The 16,270-nt window shown below is 36.8% G+C and overlaps 1 protein-coding gene across 7 annotated transcripts in view; it reads right to left on the bottom strand.

Annotated features, from left to right (window-relative positions):
* Positions 1 to 16,270, bottom strand: part of ed (echinoid) — a 927,271-nt gene that overhangs the window by 226,236 nt on the left and 684,765 nt on the right. For 6 of the 7 annotated variants that reach the window (XM_069847996.1, XM_069847999.1, XM_069848000.1 and 3 more), the window contains exon 2: positions 9,724 to 11,274. In XM_069847996.1, the coding sequence (XP_069704097.1) occupies positions 9,724 to 11,260 (1,537 nt within the window). In that variant the 5' untranslated portion in view covers positions 11,261 to 11,274. Of the gene's footprint in view, positions 1 to 9,723; positions 11,275 to 16,270 lie in introns of those variants that run through there. The other variant, XM_069848005.1, reaches the window with a different exon arrangement.

Genomic DNA, 16,270 nt, shown 5'->3' with positions numbered 1-16,270 from the left:
TGTTAGTTGGGAGACCGGAGGGAAAAAGACCTTTAGGGAGGCCGAGACGTAGATGCGAGGATAATATTAAAATGGATTTGAGGGAGGTGGGGTATGATGATAGAGACTGGATTAATCTTGCACAGGATAGGGACCGATGGCGGGCTTATGTGAGGGCGGCAATGAACCTTCGGGTTCCTTAAAGGCCATTTGTAAGTAAGTAAGTAAGTAAGTAAGTAAGTAAGTTAGTTTGCGTGTTTAGACTGTAGGTCATAATTTGTGTGTTCAGTTTGTATAGTTTTTGTGTGTTAAGACTGTATAATTTAGGTGTTCAATTTCTATAGCTTTTTTTGTGAGTTTAGTTTTGATAGTTTGTGTGTGGTGTTTAGATTGTATACTAATTTATGTGTTCAGTTTGTATAACTTTTGTGGGTGTTTAGTTTGTACAGGGACATCATTTTATTTTTACTTCAATTTTTATTGTACTTCACTCCCACCACTTCTACTAATGAAGTTCCAACTGTCCTCCACACAGAAGCAAGGCCGTATATAATAAACAGTACTGAATTAGTGAGTATAGTACGTTCCAGAAATATGTTCGCGTTTTCCAGTGACGAAAGAGCTTTCAATAATGAATCATATTTTCGCACAGGTACTGTCCTCTATTTGCCTACGTCGCATCCCGATTTCCCCCAACTGCTTCTGCTCGCCCCTCCGTAAAGGCTAGTGGCTGGGCTTCTTAGCTTTTCTGAAAACATTAATTTCTGTTAGGAACTGGACATCTACGTAATATTATACAACTGTTTAAAATAACTTAAATAAAAGGGCCTGTTAAGTAATTAACTGTCACGTGATTTCACTTCTTTCTACGATCTTGCGACATAACCACTTGGACGGACAATAGATAGCATGTCTGAGTAATTTTATCTGTGCGGGTCCGGCAGAAGTGAAGATTCAATTTACAGTATGTAAGGCACTATTTTATAGAGTAGGTACAGAATTATTTCAACATGAGTTACTAGTACGAAGGACGAAACTGATAGGTAATTGGAATTAGATGCAATAGTCTATAGTGCGATAATGTGCACAAAAGAACTGAAGCCTGTATCGAAATGAACGGCCACCACTTTCAAAAATGTGTATAAATATTCATATTATGATTATTTTTCAATTTAACTTCATTCTATATATTGTAGGCTAATGTGTTGTATACAGTATAATATACATTACATAATGAATACGTTCGCATGGATAACTCAGTTCGTGAGTAAAAACACTTATTGTTAATACTGTACTGTATTTTGATTAAACAAAAACCTAATGAAAATTATCAAACTCAAAATCATGATATTTCCTAGTTTATGTAAATGGATGAACTACTTTTCTTCCCTCCTATACCTAGTAAAGTGATTTGTTTGTATTTTACGCAGGCATCATCGAACTCCAGTCGTGGAAGGGGGTAGCAAACGGTGTTTCCGGTTCTCAACCGTTAATCCAAAGGTATAGCCAGGTTAATATTAAAAATGTTAGTAAAATAATATGATGTCCCAGTATAATTTATGTGATTAGTCTGTATAGGTTTTCGTGTTAGTTTGTATAGTTTGTTTATCTGGTTAATTTGTAAGTGTACAGTGTAAGCTCTCTTGGACTGGCTCCCCAAGAGTAGTAGACCTTCAGCTTACCCTACACTACTGTAGGAGGCCTTTGCCCTTATGGGATTCAGGCTTTTCGTATTTGCTATTTCATAGAAATGTAGAATTTTCACCCAATTTTAATCACTGCAATGTCATATTCTCAAACAGTTAATACTAGAATTCACATCGTGTTAGTTTTGTCAGTAAAATTTTACTAGTGCTCTGACATGATGCAAAGTGGTCTAGTGATTGATGTGTTTGCCATTAGAGCCGAGGTTCGCGGATTCAAATCCGACCAAGTGTAATCGATTTTTAAGGACGATAAAATTGAAGAATGTGAGCCCAAAAGTTAAGTCAATTTTTATGAAAGAACTAGACTAGTTTGTTTATCCACTGAACTACGGGCTAAGCGAGTTTTCAAATGACATGCACAATAACAGAAAATTTTAGACAAGGATTGGCGTTGTCTTGGAAGAAAATAAGCTTAAAATTTAATGATAAAGGTCTCAAACATAATCATAAATATGTATGAATCATAAAAATGGCCAAACGGACTGAACTACGATAATGATGATGATGATGATGATAATAATAATAATAATAATAATAATAATAATAATAATAATAATAATCATAATAATTTAAAATAGGCCTTAACATAATTAAAATGTATAGGCTACACTTGTTTCTGCGCCTGAAGTTTATCTTTTTCTTCACTAGCCCCTACCCGTTCAGTCCAATTCTTGCAGTCCTCTTTCTCTCATCTCTATTCTGACTTGCATCCATGAGTTTCGAGACCTTTCTTCCATTTATTCTCTTAGATGGACATTATTCCAACACCTTTCTAGGTTAACTTTCCCCTTGCATTCTTCTCGCATGGCCATACCAGTACAATTGCTTATAGGTCACATATTCCAGCACAGAATTCTTAACGCTAATTTTATCTCATATAACTGTATAAATAATCGGTTCTAATTTTGAATGTCCCTCTGATCTTTAAAAATTAATTTACTTTTAATAATAGTTTAACCTCACATATTGCGGCACAGAAATCTTAACGCTAATTTTATCTCTTATAACTGTATACATAATCGTTTCTAATTTTGAATGTTTCTCTGATCTTCTTTAAAAATTAATTTACTTTTAACAATAGTTTTGGTTGTCCATTTTTATTCAGGTTCCATGTTTTAGCCCTATATGTAACAGTACTTCTCATTATTGAATTAGTCCACATCTGTAAAGTAACAGCGCGTTTTACCGCGAAACCAGGTGCCCGGGTTCGAATCCAGGTCGGCGCAAGTTACCTGGTTGAGGTTTTTTCCGGGATTTTCCCTCAACTCAATAGGAGTAAATGCTGGGTAACTATCGGTGCTGGACCTCGGACTCATTTCACCGGCATTATTACCTTCATTCCATTCAGACGCTAAATAACCTAAAATGTTGATACAGCGTCGTAAAATAATCTACTAAAAAGAAACTACTGAATTAGCCTATGTACTGTATTTGGACTTCATTTTCTCTGGTTATATTTCTATCCCACGAAACACTACAGTATTTAGCATTCCTATAATTGCTCTACATTTATTCATTCTGTTCTTAATATAATCTTCTTGTCTATCTCCTTAATATAACCTATATCTTATCTAAAGCACATCTTATATAAAATGTCTGAATTAGATTTACTATCAAAACCCATTTTTATCATAATCTGCCAACAATTTTCTCAACATACATTCCATAATTTTTATGGTTTATTTTACGACGCTTTATCAATTGCGATGATTATCTAGCACGTAAGTGAAATGAAAGTGATAATGCAAGCGAAATGAGTCCAGGGTCCAGCGCTAAAAGCTAATCCAACATTTGCTCTTAATGGGTTGAAGGAAAAACTCCGGAAAAAGCCTCAACCGCGTAATTTCACCCAGCCAAGATTTGAACTTGGGCCCGCTCGTTTCAAGGTCAGACATGCTAATCGTTACTCCACAGCGGTGGACTAAATTCGATAATAATAATAATAATAATAATAATAATAATAATAATAATAATACCACATGACTCACATGGGATTTTGTATTCTTCACCTGACATAATTAGAAACATTAAATCCAGACGTTTGAAATGGGCAGAGCATGTAGCACGTATGAGCGAATCCAGAAATGTATATAGAGTACTAGTTGAGAAACCGGAGGAAAAAGACCTTTAGGAAGGCCGAGACGTAATTGCTCAGGTTAGGAACCGATGGCGGGCTTATGTGAGGGCGGCAATGAACCTCTAAAAGGTGTAAGTAAGTAAGTAAGTAAGTAAGTAAGTATTACATTCATAAGGAGCAGGATTCTCTATCTGGTCATGTGATCAGTTTGGTGTAAGACAGTCTTTTGTATTGGCACAAGACAAACACAAGACTAAGGTTACACATCCTGGGTCTATCTTTATTTTCCTTCCGTAAATTAAACCCATGAGTGCAGAATTATGGAAATAATAATAATAATAATAATAATAATAATAATAATGATAATAATAATAATAATAATAATAATAATAATAATAATTTCCATGTAGCTAATACGGTATAAAGATAACATGTCCTGCATGGGAATGAAACATCTCACATCCATTTAGGCTACTCGTGTGTGCTGATCGTATACTACCTACGTGGGCGGAATTGGCCTGTAAGTTTCGCGTGGTGCCCTCTTATTCAGAGGCAGTAAATCTGTGATACGAGTCTCTCGATTTTACAAATACCTTCCTTCAAAGGAAATCATTTCAAGGATTTTTATAGCTTTTAAAAGTTCGTGCTCGGTTGGGTTTGAACCTGCAAACTAGGATCTAATGACATGTATAGACAGTGGCGCAACAACGGTGGAAGGTAAGGGATAAGATTTACCCCATAAAGATTCAGAGATAGTAAATAGTACAGAAGAATTCCGATTATCCGTCTCCCTAATAACCGATTGGCGGATTATCCGACTGTCTCTCTCTCTCTCGCGTTTTTTTTTTTTTTTTTTTTGCTACAGAAATATATGAAGTACTATATCATTCATTATATTAGCACGTTATTTTTTTTCTAGAGAGAGTTATTACACAACTTTATACCCTTACACAGTATGGTCTCTGTTTGAGTTGTCGTACTTCTATATAAAATGTATTCCACGGGTATCAAAAGAATCGTGTTATTCTAAATGTAAAAAAGTGCAAATAACTGAGTGGTTTGGGAGACGAGAAACTGTGGCTCATCTCAGAATACGAGATTGGAATCACAACTGTGTACAATTTAATAAAAATCAAGGAAAAATTGTGTAAACTATGTAAATCTACAACACGAGACCTCCATTATTACTATCTTCCACAGACAGCCATTACAAGAAGTTTCCTTGTCCCTTAAAAACCAATTTGTTAACCACCAGACTTAAATCAGTGAATTTCTGAGCCACTACCTAGCGTGTTCAATACAAGACTATAGAGGAAATTACGAAAGTGTCCGCATTATTCACTAAATTTACGAATATCTTTTATGGTACGATTTTTTCGATTAAACGTTCAGCCTACCTCCTTCACTACCACGGATAATAGAGGTTTTACTGTATAGTTTTTACTCTCCTAAAATATTAGATAACTGAGAAGAACATGTAAAGTCATAGACATTCTTAGCGCGGGCTTTCGGTGGATGATCAGCGAACTAACGTTTTTCATATTCATAAACCAGTGTCAGCGATATGATATGATATGATATGATATGATATGATATGATATGATATGATATGATATGATATGAATCCTGTTTAGCACGCTCGTAGCCCGGGCTAGCGAAATGTCTATGAATAGCACCCGTAGAGTTTATAAACGTCTCTAGAATAGTACATTATACAACGAGCCTATAATGATAGTAATTAAGAAGCGAGTATGGATGTTTATGAAACGAGCGCAAGCGAGTTACATAATTTTCATACGAGCTTCTTAATTACCATTATAGGAGAGTTTCATACGACTTTTTATGCTCGACCATATTTCTAACTTGAAATTACCGGTATTCAGATGTATACATTTTATTTGTATCTGACAAGATCGGAAGTGACCTTGTTCTAGGTCGTGAATTGTGAGATGTGCGCAGACGCGAAAGTATTGATTTTTTCCGAGGAACAATAATGTCATTGACCTTGATGTAATCCCGTTAAACTTGGTATAACCTTGATTATTGAATACGAGATTGAAAAACGAGATGACAAATTGAATTTATTTGAATATTATTTACAATTAACGCTAATTATTATAGTAACAGAACATAACCTTCTGCGACAGTATGGGATTTCCAGCCTCCGTGACTTTTCGCTAATTCTCTTTCGATTGCATATCCGAGAATAATCGATACTTGCGGTTTTATAACGGTACAAAGCTGACTTGTCATTGGCTGAACACCTGTAAGTTGAGTTGTCATTGGCTGAAAACACCTGTACTTTAATGACATGCATTAAAGGACTGCTACCAGGCGTATAATTACTACATTTCGGCATGGTCGAGCATAAAAAAAATTAAGGGTTCCATGAGGAAACAAGAAGTTATTCACAGAACTACTGTACCGTATAGACAATTCTTTTGGTGATTCCTACCGCATCAGCAACAGTGGAGCGCAGTTGAAAACGTTAAAACAAATCAGAACGTATCTCCGATCTACTGTGACCCACAAAAGGCTGAACCATGTACTGTATGATCCCTGCTAGCTGAGTGGTCAGACTTTTAGCCTGTCACGCAGACGGTTCGGGTTCAAGTTCCGATCAGGCCCGGAGTTTTTGCAATAAAAAAATCCATAATGACACTTGTGACGGACAAGGTCGCAGTTGTTTTTTCTTCACGGGATTCTCCCGTTTCCCAATATTAGACATCTACATCATTCCGTCAACATTTCTCCATTTCGTCATCATTCCACAGTATTCCCGGAACGCCAGCTGGCGACGCACGGGAGGGGGGGGGGCTGGCCTAAGGGGTGGCTTGCTCGAAACCTGGGCACGCAGCGAACCTTAGTGTAGTCAGCCAGTGTGGGTTTGGAAATGCACTTAGAAATTGACCGTAAAAGGTCACAGAGCTGGATCATTGTGTTCTCTTCCCAAAATTCCATTCCGTGTACTGTATGAATTCCCCACGCATACAAAGAACGGTTGAATGCACTTCACTTGGACAGCTTACAAGCAAACATTCTGATGGGGGCAGATAAAAAAAAAGTTGAATTTTTTTCTTCCACCATGTTAATAAAGTCAAAACCAGTACTTATACAAATTTTGGCCACTCGACCGCAATTACGAGACCGTCCAGAAAGTGATTTTCCCTGGTGCCGTTTACAGAAAAAAAGCACAATTGCATGGAAAGATTTATTGAAACAGATACAGAAATTGTTGCGCTATTTGTCAACACATCCTCCATTGGAATTGAGACATTTATCATACTATGGGATCAATTTTTGTATCCTTGTTTCGTAGACGTCAGCCTGAGATCGGAACCAGCGTTTGACAGCCGTCTGCACCTCTCTGTTGATCCCATGATATGACAAATATTTCAATTCGGTAGGGAAAATGTTGGAAAATAAGTCAACAACAAATTGTTGTATCTGTTCCAATAAATTTTTTCCAATGAAATTGTGTTTTATTTCTGTTAACGGTCCCTGGCGAACTTATTTTTTACGGCCCTCGTAATTGCGGTCGAGTGGCCAAAATTTGCATAAGCATTTCTTCTGACATTATTAACATGGTGAAAGAAAAAAAATAAACTTTTTTATCTGACCCCATCAGAATGTTTGCTTGTTAGTGGAAAAGTTTATAAGTAATGAATGTGGAAGTATAATTTTCGGAAAGTTGTAATAACATAGGCCTATGCATGTTATATATTAAGTGGAGACTCCACTGAAAATCATGAAAATTTTCCAAAAAAAAGAATTTATTGACTATTTCACTTCTTTAGAATGTATATTTTCATACCCTAAATGGATTTAGTTCAATTCTAATTACAAATATGTTTATTTTTTAATTAAGAGTGTAAAGGGGTGTGGTATTTAAAGAGCTGTCAAAAATATTTTTTTATCAAAGAATTATTTTTTACAAATTTCTGATTACAAATCTAGTAACTTTTGTTCTAAAGTTGGCTCCCTGAAGTTACTAGACGAATGTAGCGGAGGAGAATTTTAATTTGCATAAATATTCCCTTTACTTTTAAATCCACTTTTCCGTTACTTTATTTTTCTTGATTCAACACTAACTTTTTTATGTCAAATGTTAATCAATCTGGATGAAATTTTTACTGCAAGTATTTATGAGGTAGCCGCATGTTTCTATGCATTTATTTTGTTTATTTTATTAACATGTTTTTCGTGAATTATAGGAAAAATAACATTTTTAAAATTTCAAACAATTTTTTCAAAGTGAATAAATGAGATATTTCATACAATGAATACATAGAAATGTTTCTCTATTTCTTGTGAATGTAAATAAAAAAACATAAAAATAAAAAACGAAGTTTAAAAATTGAGATCTACTAAAACTTGGGTTTGAAATTACAGTATTTATAAAAAGAATAGGAAAAAAATAAAAAATTAAAAGCCAAAAACATTTGGGAGTTAAAAATTGGATTTTGTTAGTATTTTACATAATAAACATGTTCTCAAAATTCGGTTGAAAAAAATGATTAGGAAAAAATTTGTCATTTTTAGTAGAGTGTCCCCTTAATATCACATTTTAAGTTGACATTCTTGTATGTATAAATAAATTGTATTCTTAAAAAGAACAGAAGTAACAAAAAGTAAATAAAATTTGATAATGACGATAACATTGTACCATTCCTTGCTGCCTTCCTTCACTTCACTAAATTTATAGTTGTAAGCAGTTAAGCATCACTTATCATGGTAAGACTTGTCATAAAAATTGCATACGACAAAATCCCCTCCCCCCCTCCCACAAACAAATTACGTTGTTGCGTATCTGAATACAGGTGACACCACTAGATAGAGAGAATTTCCGGCTGCACATCCATAATCAGATTCGCATTTGACTCGATATTAGTTACAGAGATTCATTTCCCTTTCATAGTAACTGATTCCTCCATTTATTTATCGTATAGTTGCGGCCTTGCTATGTTCACTACTTGACCTAAGAGCTTTGGTATTTCTTAGTACACTATACTCATTCAAAATTCTTCTAATAGCGTTGACGAAACTGCCCAAATTTTGAAAGTTCAATAATAATTACCGCATAATGACAAGATGGTAGTACAAATAATCTATTTTAACATAATTTTGTGGTTACTCCATATCTAAATTTTCAGTCCTTTATTATGGTATCATTGGTTCGATGGTTAATAATAATAATGATAATAATAATAATAATAATAATAATAATGATAATAATAATTTTACTTGGTTATTTAACGACGCTGTATCAACTACGAGCTTATTTAGCGTCGATGAGATTGGTGATAGTGAAATGATATTTGGCGAGACGAGGCCAAGGATTTGCCATAGATAACCTGACATTTGCCTTATGGTTGAGGAAAACCTCGAAAAAAACCCAACCAGGTAATCAGCCCAAGCGGGACTCGAACCCGCGCCCGAGTGCACTCCAGATCGGTAGGCAAGTGCCTTAGCCGACAGAGCTACGCCGGTGGTTTAATAATAATAATAATAATAATAATAATAATAATAATACATTCGATTGTTAACTGTTACCAGGGAAATTATTAATAAAAACTGACTGACAAAGTCCTAGAAGCAAGCATGACATGCTTTCTACACATTTCCGGCGGAATTTGGAAAAAAATTCTTATAAATAACACTGTGGCCACTATGTTATAATGGATAAAATTATTCTTGAAAACGGACCCGATATTATTCTCACCAAAAGAATATATAAACACACATTCTTCATGGGCATAGTCGTTCTAAACACGCAATAATAATGATAAAAATGATTATGATGATAATAATAATAAATCATAATGTAAACAAATTAAAGTTTCTTAGGAATCAAACGGGAAAGCACATTTCATCAATTTAACGCTATATCTCTGCCACATCCCATCAATAACAAAAACGTGACTGCTGCGTTGCCCGGCAACATAAACAAATGACAATTACCTGAGCCAATGAGGCAGTGTTCGCTGAGACGAGTCGGGTTCAGCTCCACTTTCCGATGCCTCACCAGGGTAAACGAAGACGGGGGTTGCGAGGTCCTCGTCTGCACAGCCGGCACTCCATTCGTTATCTCCAGAGCATCCAAGGACTTGGTTTTCTTCTCTCCTTCTTCCGGAACATCCTCTTCGTCCAGCGCGTCCAGGCTGTGGGACTGAGGTCTCTTCTGCACCACCGCCGTCATCTCGGGTTCGTCTATTTCCGTCGACAACTGCTCCTGGCTATCCAGAAGCGTGAGGGTGACGTCGTCGAGGTCTGTCGTCGAACCTCTCTTGTCCTTATCGCTGAGACCCATGTCATCACTCTCGTTATCATCTCCCTGGGGGGTCTTGTTGCATTGGTGAGCCTCTGCAAAGCCTTGGGGAGTTAGAGGATCTGTGAACACGGAGTCCGAGCTCGAATCTCGGCTAGGGGGCGTGAGTAGTGTACTGTTTGGATTCGGTGTTTTGATAGCAAGTTTCTTTACGTGCCTCCACGAGTCGGTGACGACGTAGGTAGTCTCCGTGCAGGTTCTGTCGGAAGCAGGAGGTACACTGGTCTGGTTGCCGTTATTCGAAGCCACGGGAGCATGACTAGCCTCGGGGGAAACGACTTTTTGTTGTGTAGTTGCAGCAGTTGTCGGTGGAGGAGGTGCCTGTGATTTGTGCTTTAAAAGTTCTCTGGCGGGGGATTTCTTATCTTTCTTATCCTTCCTACCCCTAGCAGGACTCTTACCACCCCCACCCCCTTTATTTTTACCTTCTGAACCTTGTAAGTTACCCATTTCTTCACACGACCAACAAACTTTATTATTAACTATAGGTAATGTACATGGATTTATACGTCTAAATGCAAACTGAAATAGATTTATATGTCCAAAGATAAATGACCTGAAATTGTTCGTTGGCAGGTTCAGTTTCTGTGTGTCATCGCTTGTTACATCGACGTCAGAGCATAAATTATATATATCTTGTTTGAATAAATTTGTAGCATTTTGATCTAACACACAACACTTAGAAAAGGCGGATTCGATGTTGGAATTCTGAGCACACTCTATATCTAAAACATTTTCACTACATCTAGAATTACATATAACAACATCACTCGCAATTTTATCATCATGATCACCTAACAATTTCAACGAATTGTTTTTAATGGCGGAGGCATTCCCCCGCCATAAATTAAACCAGTTATATGATCGCCATCTTTTGTCTTGACTAGCATTGTTCATTTGTTCTCGACACTGACAGTAGGCGTTGTCCTGGCAACTAGAGACGTCTCTCTGGTCTTCTTCAGTCCACTCACTGTCACTCTCACTTCCATTGTCACTGTTGTGTCCATGGTAACTAGCGATGTCTCCAGCGATTGTTTCTTTGTTGCTATGGCCACCGTTTTTCTTGTACGGGGGTGCAATTTGTGCCCTCGTCACGGAAATGGCACTGAGGAGGTTACTAACGTCGTCCGCGCAGACGCTGGATTCCGTGACGCCTGGCGCTGCCTGCATCTAGACGGCGACGCCTGTAAACATACAAAACAGTAGAGTCGTCATATAAATCAATACAAGTTATCGCAGGTGAATCTTTCCTCCTTACGAACAGAAAGAAGGTGAAGTCGTAAGGGGAAAAATTTTGCATGACTCATGTGATTTTGAGGTATAATAGCTGTAGTTCCCGAGGATTCGGGACAGTTACAACAGTGTAAACAGCGTCGTGTACACTTATATTGCTCTGAAGGTTTTTTTTTTTTCATACATATTGTAGCCGATAGAGTTCATCCAGTTTGAAAATTCATACACTGAAATAAAAGGTTATATCTGAATGAAATATTACACGAAAACTTAGTAAGATATCGGTAAAGTATTTCAAGTATTTTATAAACAGTTCGCGAATCAAGATAAGATATCATTGATAGTTCTTGATAGTTCTTTTTCTTCTTTTTGGAACGAAAAGTTGGTGAAGTTGTAAAATTGCCAAGGAAAAAGCATCTGATAACGGAGTTTAATATCCGTTAATCTGAGATCTGAGAGACGTACGACACTGTTAACATCATTATAGTCTACAGTACGTAGCTGTATCGGTTGCTCTGAAAGTTGTTCCTATTTTGTAGTTTGAAGTGTTTCAACCAGTCTATTAAGGGGTTAGGTACAGCTTAAAGTAGTAAAATTTTTGGAAATATTCAACATTTTTTTCCTCCATCACTTTATCTTGTACAATAATGAAAATTGGTACGTGTAAAATACTGTCGTTCTGTTGTATGAAAAAAAAATATATTTTTACGATTTAAAAAAATTATTTATTTATTTATTTTTTCAAATTCAAAATGGTGGCAGTTCACTGTGCAGTGATGAAGCGTTTCCCTCATTACTCATAAACTTGTTAACTTTTTCATGTTCTCTCTCTTTTATTTTATTGCTGAAACTCATGTTTACAATATCATGCTCTTTCAACTACATTCCTTAATAAATAATATATATATTTTTATTTTGTGTTAGAAGAAAAACTGATACTTGACCATTTTTTAAGGAATTTATTTTTATGAGACAATCTATCGAGAGTAGAGAAGTGATCTTGCATCGTATTGTAGATATGACATGCATAAATACACACAAAAAATTTCATCACAGAATATTGGATAGTTTTTTAGTTATGAGGGAAACGCTTCATCACTGCACAGAAGTGAATTTTGAAAAAAAAAAAAATGTAAATAATTTTTAATAGTAAAAATATTTTTTTTATATAGCAGAAGAACAGTGTTTTACACACACTAATTTTCATTTTTGTACAAGATACAGTAATGGAGGAAAAAAATGTTGAATATTTCCAAAATTTTACTGCTGTAAGTTGTACCTAACCTGTTAATATAAATAAACGGATTATGAAATATTAATTAAGAATGAAATAATACACAAAAGTTAGTAATGATATTTGTAAATTATTTTAAGTGCTTGAACTGGTTTATGACTATGATATACATGGATATATTATATAAGGATAGGTCTATCTAAAGAACTAAATTCTAAACGATATGAAATGTGATATTCACATACTTCAATGCATAATCTGAACTAGGTTTCAAGACACAATTTTCAAATAAATCTATTGGGAAATACAGAACAAATTATAAAAGCTGTATTACATGATAATAATTAACTATGTCGATGACATGGCCCATCATGAATTTAGGAGTAGGCCTATATATTTACCCATTATTCATTTCGAAACATAAAAGCGCAAATATAATATAAAATGTTAATGTGGTTGGAATTATTGCTGATCAATGCTTAAAATAAGTACTAAATGTATTACCATAACCTAAAATAATCGCAACATAACCTCACTTTCTCCTGCTGTACATCAGTTATCAATAATGCATTCTAATAATACATTAAAAACACAAAAATAAAGTATTTTAGTCATGGTCATTCATGTGACTCATATCGCCAAAATAAAGGATGTACGCCTGAAAACAGGCTTCACTTAGTACGGCGCTCTAGAAAAATGACCGAGCAAGTAGCAGCCCGTTTAGCGGTGATTCAGTGCGTCAACTTTCGGTAATAAAATCTCGCGACTTACACAGAGCCCAGCAGTTGGTTTCGACAAATTTCAGCATGCTGTTTTCTAAAGTGACTATAAGGTTTAGAAATATCAAAACAATACAGGTTATGGCTTGAACAATGTAATTTATTTGCATGTTATTCTTTTTTTTTAAAACGACACATTCCAAGTGATCACTTCGGTAGCTTGCCGTTTGTTGCAATCTTACCCGGAAATTGTTCATGACACGTTGCAATAAACCTGGGACTTCAGCCTGTATGCTGTTCTTCAGATTCTGAATCTACACGGTCTGGTTTGAAACACTATTTCTTTGATATTTCAACACATAAAATAATCATACCCACACGTACTTCTACGTGAAAATATGTAGCAAGTAGAGCTATGCACCAGTCGATCACACCCACACGTAGTTATACGTGAAATTATGTAGCATAGTAGAGCTATGCACCAGTCGATCACACCCACACGTACTTCTACGTGAAAATATGTAGCATAGTAGAGCTATGCACCAGTCGATCACACCCACACGTAGTTCTACGTGAAAATATGTAGCATAGTAGAGCTATGCACCAGTCGATCACACCCACACGTAGTTCTACGTGAAAATATGTAGCATAGTAGAGCTATGCACCAGTCGATCACACCCACACGTAGTTCTACGTGAAAATATGTAGCATAGGAGAGCTATGCACCAGTCGATCACACCCACACGTAATTCTACGTGAAAATATGTAGCATAGTAGAGCTATGCACCAGTCGATCACACCCACACGTAGTTCTACGCGAAAATATTTAGCATAGTAGAGCTATGCACCAGTCGATCACACCCACACGTAGTTCTACGTGAAAATATGTAGCATAGTAGAGCTATGCACCAGTCGATCACACCCACACGTAGTTTTACGTGAAAATATGTAGCATAGTAGAGCTATGCACCAGTCGATCACACCCACACGTAATTCTACGTGAAAATATGTAGCATAGTTGAGCTATGCACCAGTCGATCACACCCACACGTAATTCTACGTGAAAATATGTAGCATAGTTGAGCTATGCACCAGTCGATCACACCCACACGTAGTTCTACGTGAAAATATGTAGCATAGTAGAGCTATGCACCAGTCGATCACACCCACACGTAATTCTACGTGAAAATATGTAGCATAGTAGAGCTATGCACAAGTCGATCACACCCACACGTAGTACTACGTGAAAATATGTAGCATAGTAGAGCTATGCACCAGTCGATCACACCCACACGTAGTTCTACGTGAAAATATGTAGCATAGTAGAGCTATGCACCAGTCGATCACACCCACACGTAATTCTACGTGAAAATATGTAGCATAGTAGAGCTATGCACCAGTCGATCACACCCACACGTAGTTCTACGCGAAAATATTTAGCATTGTAGAGCTATGCACCAGTCGATCACACCCACACTTAGTTCTACGTGAAAATATGTAGCATAGTAGAGCTATGCACCAGTCGATCACACCCACACGTAGTTCTACGTGAAAATATGTAGCATAATAGAGCTATGCACCAGTCGATCACACCCACACGTAGTTCTACGTGAATAATGCAGCATAGTAAAGCTATGCATCAGTCGATCACACCCACACATAGTTCTAGTAAAGATATTGCAAGACGTTGAGTAATTGAATATATTGCAATAATGAAACAGCGGTAGAGTAAAAATGGCGTGAGTAGCCGCGTTACTCAATAGAACACATACTCCATGTATATTTTATTATCGGTTAGGCCTATTTAATAGATTTGTATCTGCAACGAGTTTGTGATGGTTTGACAAACTGTTTGAAAACTGTTCCAACCTCAACTATTGCGCAGAATCCGAGATGATTGGTTTGAAATTAGTAGATAAGATAGATAAGCATGAAAACATAAAATATAAATGCAAAAAGTATGTCTGCAGCCAGTCCAGTGAATAAAAGTAGAGCACAAGTAGTTTTATGCGCATGCGTCATTCTGGGTTGAGTTTGGTTTGTTCTTGACATGCAAATTTTTCCTTTTTTTTATAGGGTTATTTTACGACGCTGTATCAACATCTAGGTTATTTAGCGTCTGAATGATATGAAGGTGATAATGCCGGTGAAAAGAGTCCGGGGTCCAGCACCGAAAGTTACCCAACATTTGCTCGTATTGGGTTGAGAGAAATCCCCGGAAAAAACCTCAACCAGGTAACTTGCCCCGACCGGGATTCGAACCCGGGCCACCTGGTTTCGCAGCCAGACGCGCTGACCGTTACTCCACAGGTGTGGACCAAATTTTTCTGATCGTCAGGAAACGGTTAGGTGATGGTCGGACATGCTGCAAGAACGCCTGACTTCAATCCCAGTTCACATATGTAACAGATTGCTCATCCCTATGTTAAAATCGGTAGCACTTTGAAGAGAACAACCGCCAGGATCGTCACCCGTCCGCCGTAAACGAACACGAGATGGCAGTACAGTCGCTAATGCAATTCAAATGGGAGTTATGACGTGACTCCTTATGTAAGAACTAGATGGCAGCATAGTAAACCTGACAAAAGTTGTTACCGTCAAAGGCTATAAGGCCGAGCAATCTAGGTATATATGATTTAGGCTTCAATCAGCAGTCAGAGTTTGAATTATCGCTGCATAAACAGTAAACTTGATGTGCGCATGCTCATGACGGTTGGAAACTGCTGCAGGAACAAACCTAACATAGAACTGCCAACTGCGCGATGGAATTGGTGATAGCAAGATAAGACCAAGAAGTTGTCATGGAATTATCTGATATTCGTAGTATGTTAAGGAAAACTCGAAAAAAAATCTAGATAATCACTCTATGCTGAATTCGAACTCATGTCCGAGTGCAGTCTGTAGACACGAGACCCGCTCTCTATAGCTATGAGCAAAAAATTCAAAAACTTGAATTCAAGTCACTTGATTCGACGAACTTGAAAAGTGTGCACT

This window comes from Periplaneta americana, chromosome 15 (genome assembly GCF_040183065.1).
Source record: "Periplaneta americana isolate PAMFEO1 chromosome 15, P.americana_PAMFEO1_priV1, whole genome shotgun sequence".
Classification (NCBI taxonomy): domain Eukaryota; kingdom Metazoa; phylum Arthropoda; class Insecta; order Blattodea; family Blattidae; genus Periplaneta; species Periplaneta americana.
This window is presented reverse-complemented; position numbering and strand designations above follow the sequence as displayed.